This window comes from Coregonus lavaretus (assembly GCF_964263955.1).
Source record: "Coregonus lavaretus genome assembly, chromosome: 16".
Classification (NCBI taxonomy): domain Eukaryota; kingdom Metazoa; phylum Chordata; class Actinopteri; order Salmoniformes; family Salmonidae; genus Coregonus; species Coregonus lavaretus.
The window spans coordinates 35,845,020-35,861,313 of record NC_140003.1 but is presented as its reverse complement, the minus strand read 5'-3'; the positions used below and the strand labels follow the sequence as shown (position 1 = coordinate 35,861,313).

At 42.7% G+C, this 16,294-nt stretch overlaps 1 protein-coding gene across 1 annotated transcript in view; it reads right to left on the bottom strand.

The window, feature by feature from the left end:
* The window catches only part of LOC311143263 (follistatin-related protein 1-like), a 46,376-nt gene extending 34,696 nt beyond the window's left edge, over window positions 1–11,680 (bottom strand). Inside the window, exons 1-2 of the mRNA XM_084179080.1 lie at window positions 11,617–11,680; window positions 11,418–11,474 (exon numbers count right to left, since the gene is read on the bottom strand). Coding sequence (XP_084035206.1) covers window positions 11,418–11,474; window positions 11,617–11,634 — 75 coding nt within the window. The 5' untranslated portion in view covers window positions 11,635–11,680. The remainder of the gene's footprint in view (window positions 1–11,417; window positions 11,475–11,616) is intronic.
* Window positions 11,681–16,294: the final 4,614 nt, after the last annotated feature.

Genomic DNA, 16,294 nt, shown 5'->3' with positions numbered 1-16,294 from the left:
AGTAGAGAGTATATATCCACTGTGTATGAGTAGAGACTATCTATCCACTGTGTATGAGTACAAGTATCTATCCACTGTGTGTGAGAAGAGAGTATCTATCCACTGTGTGTGAGTAGAGTAACTATCCACTTTGTGTGAGTAGAGAGTATCTATACATTGTGTGTGAGTAGAGAGTATCTATCCACTGTGTATGAGTAGAGAGTATCTATCCACTGTGTGTAAATATAGAGAATATATCCACTCTGTGTGAGTAGAGAGTATATATCCACTGTGTGTGAGTAGAGTATCTATCCACTGTGTGTGAGTAGAGTATCTATCCACTGTGTGTGAATAGAGAGTATCTATCCACTGTGTGTGAATAGAGTTCATATCCACTGTGTATGAGTAGAGAGTATCTATACACTTTGTGTGAGTAGAGTATATATCCACTGTGTGTGAATAGAGAGTATATATCCATTCTGTGTAGGTAGAGTATATATCCACTGTGTGTGAGTAGAGAGTATCTATCCACTGTGTGTGAATAGAGAGTATATATCCACTGTGTGTGAATAGAGAGTATCTATCACCTGTGTGTGAGTAGAGAGTATATATAAACTGTGTATGAGTAGAGACTATCTATCCACTGTGTGTGAGTAGAGAGTATATATCCACTGTGTGTGAATAGAGAGTATATATCCACTGTGTATGAGTAGAGACTATCTATCCACTGTGTATGAGTAGAGACTATCTATCCACTGTGTGTGAGTAGATAGTATATATCCACTGTGTGTGAATAGAGAGTATATATCCACTGTGTCTGAGTAGAGAGTATCTATACACTTTGTGTGAGTAGAGAGTATCAATCAACTGTGTATGAGTAGAGAGTATCTATCCACTGTGTATGAGTAGAGAGTATATTTCCACTGTGTATGAGTACAAGTATCTATCCACTGTGTGTGAGAAGAGAGTATATATCCACTGTGTGTGAGTAGAGAGTTTATATCCACTGTGTGTGAGTAGAGTATCTATCCACTGTGTGTGAATAGAGAGTATCTATCCACTGTGTGTGAATAGAGAGTTTATATCCACTGTGTATGAGTAGAGAGTATCTATACACTTTGTGTGAGTAGAGTATATATCCACTGTTTGTGAATAGAGAGTATATATCCATTGTGTGTAGGTAGAGTATCTATCCACTGTGTGTGAGTAGAGTATCTATCCACTGTGTGTGAATAGAGAGTATCTATCCACTGTGTGTGAATAGAGTTCATATCCACTGTGTATGAGTAGAGAGTATCTATACACTGTGTGTGAGTAGAGAGTATATATCCAATGTGTGTGAGTAGAGAGTATCTATCCACTGTGTGTGAGTAGAGAGTATATATAAACTGTGTATGAGTAGAGAGTATCTATCCACTGTGTATGAGTAGAGACTATCTATCCACTGTGTGTGAATAGAGAGTATATATCCACTGTGTCTGAGTAGAGAGTATCTATACACTTTGTGTGAGTATAGTATCTATCCACTGTGTATGAGTAGAGAGTATCTATCCACTGTGTATGAGTAGAGAGTATCTATCCACTGTGTATGAGTAGATAGTATCTCTTCACTGTTTGTGCGTAGAGAGTATCCATCCACTGTGTGAGAGTAGAGCGTAGCTATCCACTGTGTGTGATTAGTGTATCTATCCACTGTGTGTGAGCAGAGAGTATCTATCCACTGTGTATGAGTAAAGAGTATCTATCCACTGTGAATGAGTAGAGAGTATATATCCACTGTGTATGAGTAGGAATATCTATCCACTGTGTGTGAGTAGAGAGTATATATCCAATGTGTGTGAGTAGAGAGTATCTATCCACTGTGTGTGAATAGAGAGTATATATCCACTGTGTATGAGTGGAGAGTATCTATCCACTGTGTATGAGTAGGTGTATCTATCCACTGTGTGTGAGTAGAGAGTATCTATTCACTGTTTGTGAGTAGAGAGTATATATCCACTGTGTGTGAGTAGAGAGTATCTATCCACTGTGTATGAGTAGAGAGTATCTATACACTTTGTGTGAGTAGAGTATCTATCCACTGTGTATGAGTAGAGAGTATCAATCCACTGTGTATGAGTAGAGAGTATCTATCCACTGTGTATGAGTAGATAGTATCTCTTCACTGTTTGTGCGTAGAGAGTATCTATACACTGGTTGTGAGTAATGTATATATCCACTGTGTGTGAGTAGAGAGTATCTATCCACTGTGTATGAGTAGAGAGTATCTATACACTTTGTGTGAGTAGAGTATCTATCCACTGTATATGAGTAGAGAGTATCAATCCACTGTTTATGAGTAGAGAGTATCTATCCACTGTGTATGAGTAGAGAGTATCTATTCACTGTTTGTGAGTATAGAGTATCTATCCACTGTGTGAGAGTAGAGAGTATCTACCCACTCTGTGTGAGTAGAGAGTATCTATCCAACTTGTGTGAGTATATTATCTATCCACTGTGTGTGAGTAGAGAGTATCTATCCACTGTGTGTGAGTAGTGTATCTATCCACTGTGTGTGAGTAGAGAGTATATATCCACTGTGTGTGAATAGAGAGTATCTATCCACTGTGTATGAGTAGAGAGTATCTATACACTTTGTGTGAGTAGAGTATCTATCCACTGTGTATGAGTAGAGAGTATCAATCCACTGTGTATGAGTAGAGAGTATCTATCCACTGTGTATGAGTAGATAGTATCTCTTCACTGTTTGTGCGTAGAGAGTATCTATCCACTGTGTGAGAGTAGAGAGTATCTACCCACTCTGTGTGAGTAGAGAGTATCTATCCACTGTGTGTGAGTATAGTATCTATCCACTGTGTGTGAGTAGAGAGTATCTATCCACTGTGTATGAGTAGAGAGTATCTATACACTGTGTGTGAGTAGAGAGTATCTATACACTGTGTATGAGTAGAGTATCTATCCACTGTGTATGAATAGACTCTATATATCCTCTGTGTATGAGTAGAGAGTATCTAGCCACTGTATGAGTAGAGAGTATCTATACACTGTGTGTGAGTAGAGAGTATCTATCCACTGTGTGAGTAGAGAGTATATATCCACTGTGTATGAGTAGAGAGTATCTATCCACTGTGAATGTGTAGAGAGTATCTATCCACTGTGTATGAGTAGAGAGTATCTATCCACTGTGTGTGAGTAGAGTATATATCCACTGTGTATGAGTAGAGAGTATCTATCCGCTGTGTGTGAGAAGAGAGTATCTATACATTGTGTGTGAGTAGAGCATCTATCCACTGTGTATGAGTAGAGAGTATCTATCCGCTGTGTGTGAGAAGAGAGTATCTATACACTGTGTGTGAGTAGAGCATATATCCACTGTGTTTGAATAGAGAGTATCTATCCAATGTGTGTGATTTGAGAGTATCTATCCACTGCGTGTGAGTAGAGAGTATCTATCCACTGTGTATGAGTAGAGAGTATATATCCACTGTGTATGAGTAGGAGTATCTATCAACTGTGTATGTGTAGAGAGTATATATCCACTGTGTTAGTAGAGAGTATCTATCCACTGTGTGTGAGTAGAGAGTATCTATCCACTGTGTGTGAATAGAGAGTATATATCCACTGTGTATGAGTAGAGAGTATATATACACTGTGTGTGAGTAGAGTATCTATCCATTGTGTGTGAGTAGAGTATATATCCATTGTGAATGATTAGAGAGTATATATCCACTGTGTGTGAGTAGAGAGTATCTATCCACTGTGTGTGAGTAGAGAGTATATATCCACTGTGTATGAGTAGAGAGTATCTATCCACTGTGTATGAGTAGAGAGTATCTATCCACTGTGTGTGAGTAGAGAGTATATATCCACTGTGTGTGAATAGAGTATCTATCCAATGTGTGTGATTAGAGAGTATCTATCCACTGCGTGTGAGTAGAGAGTATCTATCCACTGTGTGTGAGTAGAGAGTATCTATCCACTGTGTGTAAGTAGAGAGTATATATCCACTGTGTATGAGTAGAGAGTATATATCCACTGTGTATGAGTAGAGATTATCTATCCATAGTGTGTGAGTAGAGAGTATATATCCACAGTTTGTGAGTAGAGAGTATCTATACACTTTGTGTGAGTAGAGTATCCATCCACTGTGTGTAAATAGAGAGTATATATCCATTGTGTGTAGGTAGAGTATCTATCCACTGTGTGTGAGTAGAGAGTATCTATCCACTGTGTGTGAGTAGAGAGTATCTATCCACTGTGTATGAGTAGAGAGTATCTATACACTTTGTGTGAGTAGAGTATCTATCCACTGTATATGAGTAGAGAGTATCAATCCACTGTTTATGAGTAGAGAGTATCTATCCACTGTGTATGAGTAGAGAGTATCTATTCACTGTTTGCAAGTATAGAGTATCTATCCACTGTGTGAGAGTAGAGAGTATCTACCCACTCTGTGTGAGTAGAGAGTATCTATCGAACTTGTGTGAGTATATTATCTATCCACTGTGTGTGAGTAGAGAGTATCTATCCACTGTGTGTGAGTAGTGTATCTATCCACTGTGTGTGAGTAGAGAGTATATATCCACTGTGTGTGAATAGAGAGTATCTATCCACTGTGTATTAGTAGAGAGTATCTATACACTTTGTGTGAGTAGAGTATCTATCCACTGTGTATGAGTAGAGAGTATCAATCCACTGTGTATGAGTAGAGAGTATCTATCCACTGTGTATGAGTAGATAGTATCTCTTCACTGTTTGTGCGTAGAGAGTATCTATCCACTGTGTGAGAGTAGAGAGTATCTACCCACTCTGTGTGAGTAGAGAGTATCTATCCACTGTGTGTGAGTATAGTATCTATCCACTGTGTGTGAGTAGAGAGTATCTATCCACTGTGTATGAGTAGAGAGTATCTATACACTGTGTGTGAGTAGAGAGTATATATACACTGTGTATGAGTAGAGTATCTATCCACTGTGTATGAATAGACTCTATATATCCTCTGTGTATGAGTAGAGAGTATCTAGCCACTGTATGAGTAGAGAGTATCTATACACTGTGTGTGAGTAGAGAGTATCTATCCACTGTGTGAGTAGAGAGTATATATCCACTGTGTATGAGTAGAGAGTATCTATCCACTGTGAATGAGTAGAGAGTATCTATCCACTGTGTGTGAGTAGAGATTATCTATCCACTGTGTGTGAATAGAGAGTATATATCAACTGTGTATGAGTAGAGAGTATCTATCCACTGTGTGTGAGTAGAGTATATATCCACTGTGTATGAGTAGAGAGTATCTATCCGCTGTGTGTGAGAAGAGAGTATCTATACATTGTGTGTGAGTAGAGCATCTATCCACTGTGTATGAGTAGAGAGTATCTATCCGCTGTGTGTGAGAAGAGAGTATCTATACACTGTGTGTGAGTAGAGTATATATCCACTGTGTTTGAATAGAGAGTATCTATCCAATGTGTGTGATTTGAGAGTATCTATCCACTGCGTGTGAGTAGAGAGTATCTATCCACTGTGTATGAGTAGAGAGTATCTATCCACTGTGTATGAGTAGGAGTATCTATCAACTGTGTATGTGTAGAGAGTATATATCCACTGTGTTAGTAGAGAATATCTATCCACTGTGTGTGAGTAGAGAGTATCTATCCACTGTGTGTGAATAGAGAGTATATATCCACTGTGTATGAGTAGAGAGTATATATACACTGTGTGTGAGTAGAGTATATATCCATTGTGTGTGAGTAGAGTATATATCCATTGTGAATGATTAGAGAGTATATATCCACTGTGTGTGAGTAGAGAGTATCTATCCACTGTGTGTGAGTAGAGAGTATCTATCCACTGTGTGTGAGTAGAGAGTATCTATACACTGTGTGTGAATAGAGAGTATATATCCACTGTGTATGAGTAGAGAGTATATATACACTGTGTGTGAGTAGAGCATATATCCACTGTGTATGAGTAGGAGTATCTATCCACTGTGTGTGAGTAGAGAGTATATATCCACTGTGTATGAGAAGAGAGTATCTATCCACTGTGTGTGAGTAGAGAGTATATATCCACTGTGTGTGAGTAGAGAGTATCTATTCACTGTGTGTGAGTAGAGAGTATCTATTCACTGTGTATGAGTTGGAGTATCTATCCACTGTGTATGTGTAGAGAGTATCTATCCACTGTGTGTGAGTAGAGAGTATATATCCACTGTGTATGAGTAGAGAGTATCTATCCACTGTGTATGAGTAGAGAGTATCTATCCACTGTGTGTGAGTAGAGAGTATATATCCACTGTGTGTGAATAGAGTATCTATCCAATGTGTGTGATTAGAGAGTATCTATCCACTGTGTATGAGTAGAGAGTATCTATCCATTGTGTATGAGTAGATAGTATATATCCACTGTGTATGTGTAGAGAGTATATATCCACTGTGTTAGTAGAGAGTATATATCCACTGTGTGTGAGTAGAGAGTATCTATCCACTGTGTGTGAATAAAGAGTATATATCCACTGTGTATGAGTAGAGAGTATCTATCCACTGTGTGTGAGTAGAGTATATATCCACTGTGTATGAGTAGAGAGTATCTATCCAATGTGTGTGAGTAGAGAGTATATATCCACTGTGTGTTAGTAGAGAGTATCTATCCACTGTGTGTGAGTAGGGAGTATATATCCACTGTGTATGAGTAGAGAGTATCTATCCACTGTGTGTGAGTAGGGAGTATATATCCACTGTGTATGAGTAGAGAGTATCTATCCACTGTGTGTGAATAGAGAGTATCTATCCACTGTGTATTAGTAGAGAGTATCTATCCACTGTGTGTGAGTAGAGAGTATCTATTCACTGTGTGTGAGTAGGATTATCTATCCACTGTGTGTGAGTAGAGTATATATCCACTGTGTGTGAGTAGAGTATATATCCACTGTGTATGAGTAGAGAGTATATATCCACTGTGTATGAGTAGAGAGTATCTATCCACTGTGTGTGAGTAGGGAGTATATATCCACTGTGTATGAGTAGAGAGTATCTATCCACTGTGTGTGAATAGAGAGTATCTATCCACTGTGTATGAGTAGAGAGTATCTATCCCCTGTGTGTGAGTAGAGAGTATATATCCACTGTGTGTGAGTAGAGTATCTATCCACTGTGTGTGAGTAGAGTATATATCCACTGTGTATGAGTAGAGAGTATATATCCACTGTGTATGAGTAGAGAGTATATATCCACTGTGTGTGAGTAGGGAGTATATATCCACTGTTTATGAGTAGAGAGTATCTATCCACTGTGTGTGAATAGAGAGTATCTATCCACTGTGTATGAGTAGAGAGTATCCATCCACTGTGTGTGAGTAGAGAGTATCTATTCACTGTGTGTGAGTAGGAGTATCTATCCACTGTGTGTGAGTAGAGAGTATCTATCCACTGTGTATGAGAAGAGAGTATCTATCCACTGTGTATGAGTAGAGAGTATCTATCCACTGTGTGTGAGTAGAGAGTATCCATCCACTGTGTGTGAGTAGAGAGTATCTATCCACTGTGTGTGAGTAGGAGTATCTATCCACTGTGTGTGAGTAGAGAGTATCTATCCACTGTGTATGAGAAGAGAGTATATATCCACTGTGTATGAGTAGAGAGTATCTATCCACTGTGTGTGAGTAGAGAGTATCTATCCTCTGTGTTTGAGTAGGGAGGTTGTATACCGTGGCCTTGAGGGACATTATTCTGTTTCTCTCCTGAAGCCTGTTATTTTCAAAGCCAGATTCAGCCGTGGTTCTGAATACTGAATTATCTATTGTGTCATTACACCGGCCACCATGAGTAATGCAATAACACAGGATGCCTGGAGAAGACAAAGGTGAAGTGTGTGTGAGTTAGGAATCTGGCTTTGAAAATCTGTGTGTGTGTGTGTGTGTGTGTGTGTGTGTGTGTGTGTGTGTATGTGTGTGTGTGTGTGTGAGTGTATGTGTGCGTGTGTGTGCCTATGTGTATCCACACAGCCTTGGTATCTCACGGTCACAGTGTGGGGGGATACGTCAACATCTTATTTACCAGATGCATCTCTCTCCTCAGTCGCCACACAGACACAGAGAGTAGCTGTGAGCCCAGAAGTATTATCTCTGAGCCTTTCATCTGCAAATACAGCAATTTCTCGCCTCATGAAGCACCCGGGCATTCTCTCCTTCGTAATAAGTCTGTAGTCCGCGTTCACATTTTAATAACTTAGCATTCTCATGCCAGCAATATAAAGAGTCATCAAACAACAGCACTCACACACACTCGCACAATACCCCGCCACACACACGCACACACAGACACACGTATGCACACACATACACACACACACACACACACACACACACACACACACACCCTGAGGTACAGTTTCTGCTGCTACGCTGCTACCCTAAGTACAGAATAAGGACTGAGACTTGAGATGATGAGTGAAGACCACCACACCAATACACTGCATAACTAAACAATCCCCTAGACCGCCTTAAGACATTGTACTAGCGGCCCACCCTAACATTCCCACTTGGTCTGTCAACAGGCTGTATATTACCAGGGCAATTACCCTTAAAGAACAGATGTCCTTATAATGCCTCTTCCACATACTCCACAGCCACATTCTACACACTCTGGCCTATACTCAGTCTTCTCAATGCCAGAGCTCACCATTGAGAGAGGTCATGGATCCAATAACGACCCACACAAAGGGCCTGATTTCAGCAGGCAATGACAGGGGCAGCACTATGAGGTCAGCAGAGGGCCTGGAGGTAGAGTTTCCACTGTGACTAACGTGGCAGACAGTCGTACTGATAGTGATGATGACTGTCTGGACATGTAATGACAATGTAGACTGTAGTAGAGTAGAGGCTCACTTAGTTAACCCTGCAGTCTACCTCCAAGGTCTAGACAGAGTGCTACAACCCTGCAAAACTTCAACTCCAAAACTAACCCCTTCCAAATCATGACCCATAATATTACTCCAAACACTAGGATAATCCTGAAAAGAAAAGTAATTCCAAAGTAGCCTAACTCCTGAAAATCTTTGGAATTCCAGAGTAATTCCTGAAAATCTTTGGAATTCCAGAGTAATTCCTGAAAATCTTTGGAATTCCAGAGTAATTCCTGAAAATCTTTGGAATTCCAACGTGTTTTCCACAATCTAACCCCAGAATCTGCAATGACATGCAACCCAATCCTAAACCCTACTTTACACAGCAACTTTGAAATACATTACTGACACGTGACATCTAGACCCACTTAGAGCAGGTCAACATGAGAACGTCCCAAATACACAACATCCAACCAGGTGCTCAACAGCTGCCAAATGAGGTAAGGTGCTGACCCGTACACCTGGTGTGTGTGTATGTGTGTGTGTGTGTGTGTGTTTGTGTGTGTATGTGCATGCCTGTGTGTGACAGTACTAACTGTGTGTAGTTTCAAGACACCTCATCTCCCATCACTTTAGTTCAGTGTTTACTCAGGCTTTACTGTGTGAGACCCACCCGGGTGAGTGTTATCACACACACACACACACACACACACACACACACACACACACACCTACTGATCCACTTATAGTTATCCCAGCTGTCTAGTAACTCTGCTTGTTACCCATGGCGCCAAGAAAAACAATGAGCATTCTCATCTACATGCAACACTATCACTATCACAGAGAGAGGAAATTCACAGGATATAGAAGACACATACATAGTGAAACTACAGTATCAAAGATACATATCTGTGCTTGTTTTAGTTGGCCTACAAATCATGATGATAAAATAATGTTCTGTGTGAGCATTATAATCTACAAATGGATTTGGAAGAAGCTCTTGCAATTAAAATGTAATGGTCCCTGTAGCAGTTTAATTGAACTAACTGGCTAGGCCTAATTGTCTCCATAATTAAGTCTCATGTTGTGCATTGTGCCTTGGATAATGCCACATTAAATTCTCTCATGGAAAAAAAAACGTTGGACCATCATGAAGAATATACACTACATGACCATGAGTGTGGACACCTGCTCGTCAAACATCTCATTCCAAAATCACGGGCATTAATATGGAGTTGGTCCCCCTTTGCAGCTATAACAGCCTCCACTCTTCTGGGAAGGTTTTCCACTAGATGTCGGAACATTGCTGCAGGGTCTTGCTTCCATTCAGCCACAAGAGCATTAGTGAGGTCGGGCACTGATGTTGGGCGATTGGGCCTGGCTCGCAGTCAGCGTTACAATTCATCCCAAAGGTGTTCAATAGGGTTGAGGTCAGGGCTCTGTGCAGGCCAGTCAAGTTCTTCCACACCGATCTCAACAAACCATATTTTTATAGACCTTGCTTTGTGCACGGGGGCATTGTCATGCTGAAACAGGAAAGAGCCTTCCCCAAACTGTTGCCACAAAGTTGGAAGCACAGAATCGTCTAGAATGTCATTGTATGCTGTAGTGTTAAGATTTCCCTTCACTGGAACTAAGGGGCATAGCCCCAGACCATTATTCCTCCTCCACCAAACTTTACAGTTGGCACTATGCATTCGTTTTCTTGGCGTCCGCCAAACCCAGATTCGTCCGTCGGACTGCCAGATGGTGAAGCATGATTCATCACTCCAGAGAACACTTTTCCACTGCTCCAGAGTCCAATGTCGGCGAGCTTTACACCACTCCAGCCAACGCTTGGCATTGCGCATGGTGATCTTAGGCTTGTGTGCGGCTGCTCTGCCATGGAAACCCATTTCATGAAGCTCCAGACTAACAGTTCTTGTGCTGACTTTGCTTCCAGAGGCAGTTTGGAACTCGGTAGTGAGTGTTGCAACCGAGGACAAATTGTTTGTATGCGCTACGCGCATCAGCACTCGGCGGTCCCATTCTGTGAGCTTGTGTGGACTACCACTTCGCGGCTGAGCCGTTGTTTTTCCTAGACGCTTCCACTTCACAATAACAGCACTTACAGTTGACCAGGGCAGCTCTAGCAGGGCAGAAATTTGACAAACTGACTTGTTGGAAAGGTGGCATCCTATGACGGTGTCACTTTGAAAGTCACTGAGATCATAAGTAAGGCCATTATACTGCCAATGTTTGGCTATGGAGATTCCATGGCTGTGTGCTCGATTTTATAAACTTGTTAGCAACGGGTGTGGCTGAAATAGCCGAATCCACTAATTTGAAGTGGTGTCCACATACTTTTGGTGATGTAGTGTATCTAAAATTAATCAATAAGACTATAATTATTACATTTATCACAAATATAAGTAGACTAGCCTACATTTTAAGTGATTCAGCTGTGCCATTATGTGGCTGAACAGCCTAAAAGCACCAAACAATAAAGCCGGTAAAGGGAACAGAGCCTTTCCTGTTTAATATCGGAGTAGCCTAACCTATGACAATCGTTTCGCATTGATCACAAGTGAACAAAACAATCTGAAGTCCAACTGTTACCTCGGTTTGACAGAGCGCTACCGCCAGCAGCACAAGGAAGGGGACACTTCGCAACATCTGGGAAGAGAAAGAGGCAAGGAAGAGAGAAAGGAGAAAGGACAATAAACGCATGTTATAGGTTAATGTCAAGTAAAATTGTTAAATAATCAAGGAATAAAGACCAATATTTCATCTATTTTTTATGGCAATTATTCTATACCCTTCTGGAAAGCGGCATCGTTCAGGCTTCTGCTGTGAGGAGGAGGGCGTTGAATGTGTGCTGGTAACAGAGGCGATAGAGAGGTCTGTGATTTCAGGAGCGCTGAGGAATTCGTGGTCTAGTCTCTCCCCCCGCTATGACGTGGCCAATGAAAAGAAAATGTCCTGAGCCCAAGAACGTATACCGATAGAACATTCCCAATCCAAGGTCCAAGGGAGACCAGGTACATCTTGCGGACCCGAAGAATTCACCCCTACTGACAGTAATGTCTATAGGAGAATGTGGCAGTTTGTTCCTATGTTCTAAAACCGGGATTCCCATCTTTACACCGTACAGTACTTTTTTTGAGAACATGAGAGAAAACTTGCTCACAGTTAGACCTATCTGGCTTATGGTTGCGGTTTATTGTTCGTTTGTGTTTTGTGCTTTGTCAGATGAGCAAATAGCCGTGGGGACATTACAAAGTGTTTGCGCCATGTATAATTGCAGCCTGGTCTCATAGACTAGACGTGACATAATAAAGATATCCGACATACTCAAAGAAGTATGATATTTTATGTGTGGTATGGTTACATAAGACAGTTGACTTTTTTTGGCGTCCTGACCAAATTCACATAGAAATGTAAGTTATAGATCTGTCATTCTCAGTGAAAGCAAATCTAAAAAGCGGTAGATCTGTTCTATATGTGCTATTTCTATACTTCCCAGTCTTAAGTTTCATTTTTGTTTTTACTTTCGGTTTTGTACACCAGCTTCAAACAGCTGAAAATACAATAATTTTGGTTATGGAAAATATATTTCACAGCGGTTTAGATGGTACAATGATTCTCTACACTATACTTGCTTGTTTTGCCAACTATTCGAATTTCATCACCCAGGAAATGGTGGAGCGATTTCTGCATAGTGCATCTTTACGGCAAAAACTAAAGGAGCGTGGTTGGTCGGGGTGGATGGGTAGGTGTATAACGCAAATGTCTAGCAACCTAATCGTTGTTTGTTCAAATCTCATCATGGACAACTTTAGCATTTTAGCAACTTTGCAACTACTTGCTACTTTTTTAGCTACTTTGCAAATACTTAACATGTTAGCTAACCGTTCCAACCCTAACCTTTTAACCTAACTCCTAACCTTAACCCCTAACCCTAAACCCTAGCCCAGGTAACATTTCATATCACACAAATTGTAATTCGTAACATATCATACGAAATGGATCATGGACATCCAGAAAATTAATACATAACAAACGAAACGTAACATATCATACTAAATGGAATGTCTCGAATTTACTTACAGAATAATATGAAATGCTCTGAGACCAGGTTGATAATTCCAATCTTTCATTAGGCCTAACATTGTTCCACCAATAACACACTATTGGTAGTTTGTTGTAACCGAGTATTGGTGCTAAACCGTGTTATTGGAAGCTAGCTTGCTAGTTAGCTATGGCGTCATAGGATATGGTGCCCTGGGCGGTTTTCATGGAAGAATACTGTACCAAGTTAGCTAGCTGAATAAACTAAGTTAGAGTCTATTCCTAGAAAACATTGAACCGCTGTAGTTTACAACAATTATAATTTCTAAAGTGGAAGTTGGGAGAGTTATATTTGAGTGTTTCAGTGAAACGTAAGTGAGGGAGGCCCCGCTCTCTCGCTTTCCCAGATGTTTAGTTAATTTCATTCCGATCTCCTTTGCATTATTGTAGCCTTTTCTGTAGCCTATCAACTATGTGTCTGTCTATCCCTGTTCTCTCCTCTCTGCACAGGCCATACAAACGCTTCACACCGCGTGGCTGCTGCCACTCTAATCTGGTGGTCCCTGCGCACACGACCCACGTGGAGTTCCAGGTCTCCGGCAGCCTCTGGAACTGCCATTCTGCGGCCAACAAGGCAGAGTTCATCTCAGCCTATGCTACCCTCCAGTCCCTCGACTTCTTGCCGCTGACGGAAACATGGATTACCACAGAAAACACTGCTACTCCTACTGCTCTTTCCTCGTCTGATCATGTGTTCTCGAATACCCCGAGAGCATCTGGTCAGTGCGGCGGTGGCACAGGAATCCTCATCTCTCCCAAGTGGACATTCTCTCTTTTTCCACTGACACATCTGTCTATCTCCTCATTTGAATTCCATGCTGTCACAGTCACTAGCCCATTCAAGCTTAACATCCTTGTCATTTATCACCCTCCAGGTTCCATTGGAGAGTTCATCAATGAGCTTGACGCCTTGATACGTTCCTTTCCTGAGGATGGCTCACCCCTCACAGTTCTGGGTGACTTCAACCTCCCTACGTCTGCCTTTGACCCATTTCTCTATGCCTCCTTCTTTCCACTCCTTTCCTCTTTTGACCTCACCCTCTCACCGTCCCCCCCTACTCACAAGGCAGGCAATACGCTTGACCTCATCTTTACTAGATGCTGTTCTTCTACTAATCTCACTGCAACACCCCTCCAAGTCTCCGACCACTACTTTGTATCCTTTTCTCTCTCGCTCACCTCCAACACTACTCACTCTGCCCCTACTCAGATGGTAATGTGTCGTCGCAACCTTCGCTCTCTCTCTCCCGCTACTCTCTCCTCTTCCATCCTATCATCTCTTCCCTCTGCTAAATCCTTCTCCCTCCTCTCCTCCCTTTCTGCATCTTTTGACTCTCTATGTCCCCTATCCTCCCGGCCGGCTCGGTCCTCCCCTCCTGCTCCGTGGCTTGACGACTCATTGCGAGCTCACAGAAGAGGGCTCCGGGCAGCCGAGCAGAAATGGAGGAAAACTAGACTCCCTGCAGACCTGTCATCTTTTCACTCCCTCCTCTCTACATTCTCTTCCTCTCTTTCCGCTGCTAAAGCCACGTTCTACCACTCTAAATTTCAAGCCTCTGCCTCTAATCCTAGGAAGCTTTTGCCACCTTCTCCTCCCTGCTGAATCTTCCTCCTCCTCCTCCCTCCTCCCTCTCTGTGGATGACTTCATCAACCATTTTGAAAAGAAGGTTGACAACATCCGATCCTCATTTATTAAGTCAAATGACACCGCTGGTCCTGCTCACACTGCCCTACCCTATGTTTTGACTTCTTACTCCCCTCTCTCTCCAGATGAAATCTTGTGACTTGTGACGGCCGGCCGCCCAACAACCTGCCCGCTTGACCCTATCCCCTCCTCTCTTCTCCAGACCATTTCCGGAGACCTTCTCCCTTACCTCACCTCGCTCATCAACTCATCCTTGACCGCTGGCCATGTCCCTTCCGTCTTCAAGAGAGCGAGAGTTGCACCCCTCCTCAAAAAACCTACACTCGATCCCTCCGATGTCAACAACTACAGACCAGTATCCCTTCTTTCTTTTCTCTCCAAAACTCTTGAGCGTGCCGTCTCTAGCCAACTCTCCTGTTGATCCAAACCAGTCAGGTTTCAAGACTGGTCATTCAACTGAGACTGCTCTTCTCTGTGTCACGGAGGCTCTCCGCACTGCTAAAGCTAACTCTCTCTCCTCTGCTCTTATCCTTCTAGACCTATCTGCTGCCTTTGATACTGTGAACCATCAGATCCTCTTCTCCACCCTCTCCGAGTTGGGCATCTCTGATGCTGCTCACTCTTGGATTGCATCCTACCTGACAGGTCGCTCCTACCAGGTGGCGTGGCGAGAATCTGTCTCCGCACCACGTGCTCTCACCACTGGTGTCCCCCAGGGCTCAGTTCTAGGCCCTCTCCTATTCTCTCTATACACCAAGTAACTTGGCTCTGTCATATCCTCACATGGTCTCTCCTATCATTGCTACGCAGATGACACACAATTAATTTTCTCCTTTTCCCCTTCTGATAACCAGGTGGTGAATCGCATCTCTGCATGTCTGGCAGACATATCAGTGTGGATGTCGGATCACTGCCTCAAGCTGAACCTCGGCAAGACGGAGCTGCTCTTCCTCCCGGGGAAGGACTGCCCGCTCCATGATCTCGCCATCACGGTTGACAACTCAATTGTGTCCTCCTCCCAGAGTGCAAAGAACCTTGGCGTGACCCTGGACAACACCCTGTCGTTCTCCGCTAACATCAAAGCGGTGACCCGGTCCTGCAGGTTCATGCTCTACAACATTCGCAGAGTACAACCCTACCTTACACAGACAGCGGCACAGGTCCTAATCCAGGCACTTGTCATCTCCAGTCTGGATTACTGCAACTCGCTGTTGGCTGGGCTCCCTGCCTGTGCCATTAAACACCTACAACTTATCCCGAATGCTGCAGCCCGTCTGGTGTTCAACCTTCCCAAGTTCTCTCATGTCACCCACTCCTCCGCACACTCCACTGGCTTCCAGTTGTGGCTCGCATCTACTACAAGACCATGGTGCTTGCCTACGGAGCTGTGAGGGGAACGGCACCTCCTTACCTTCAGGCTCTGATCAGACCCTACACCCAAACAAGGGCACTACGTTCATCCACCTCTGGCCTGCTAGCCCCCCTACCTCTACGGAAGCACAGTTCCCGCTCAGCCCAGTCAAAGCTATTCGCTGCTCTGGCACCCCAATGGTGGAACAAGCTCCCCCACAACGCCAGGACAGCGGAGTCACTGACCACCTTCCGGAGACACTTGAAACCCTACCTCTTTAAGGAATACCTGGAATAGTATACAAGTAATCCTTCTACCCCCCCATCCCCCACCCCCCCATAAAAACTCCTGAGTGGTGCAGTGGTCTA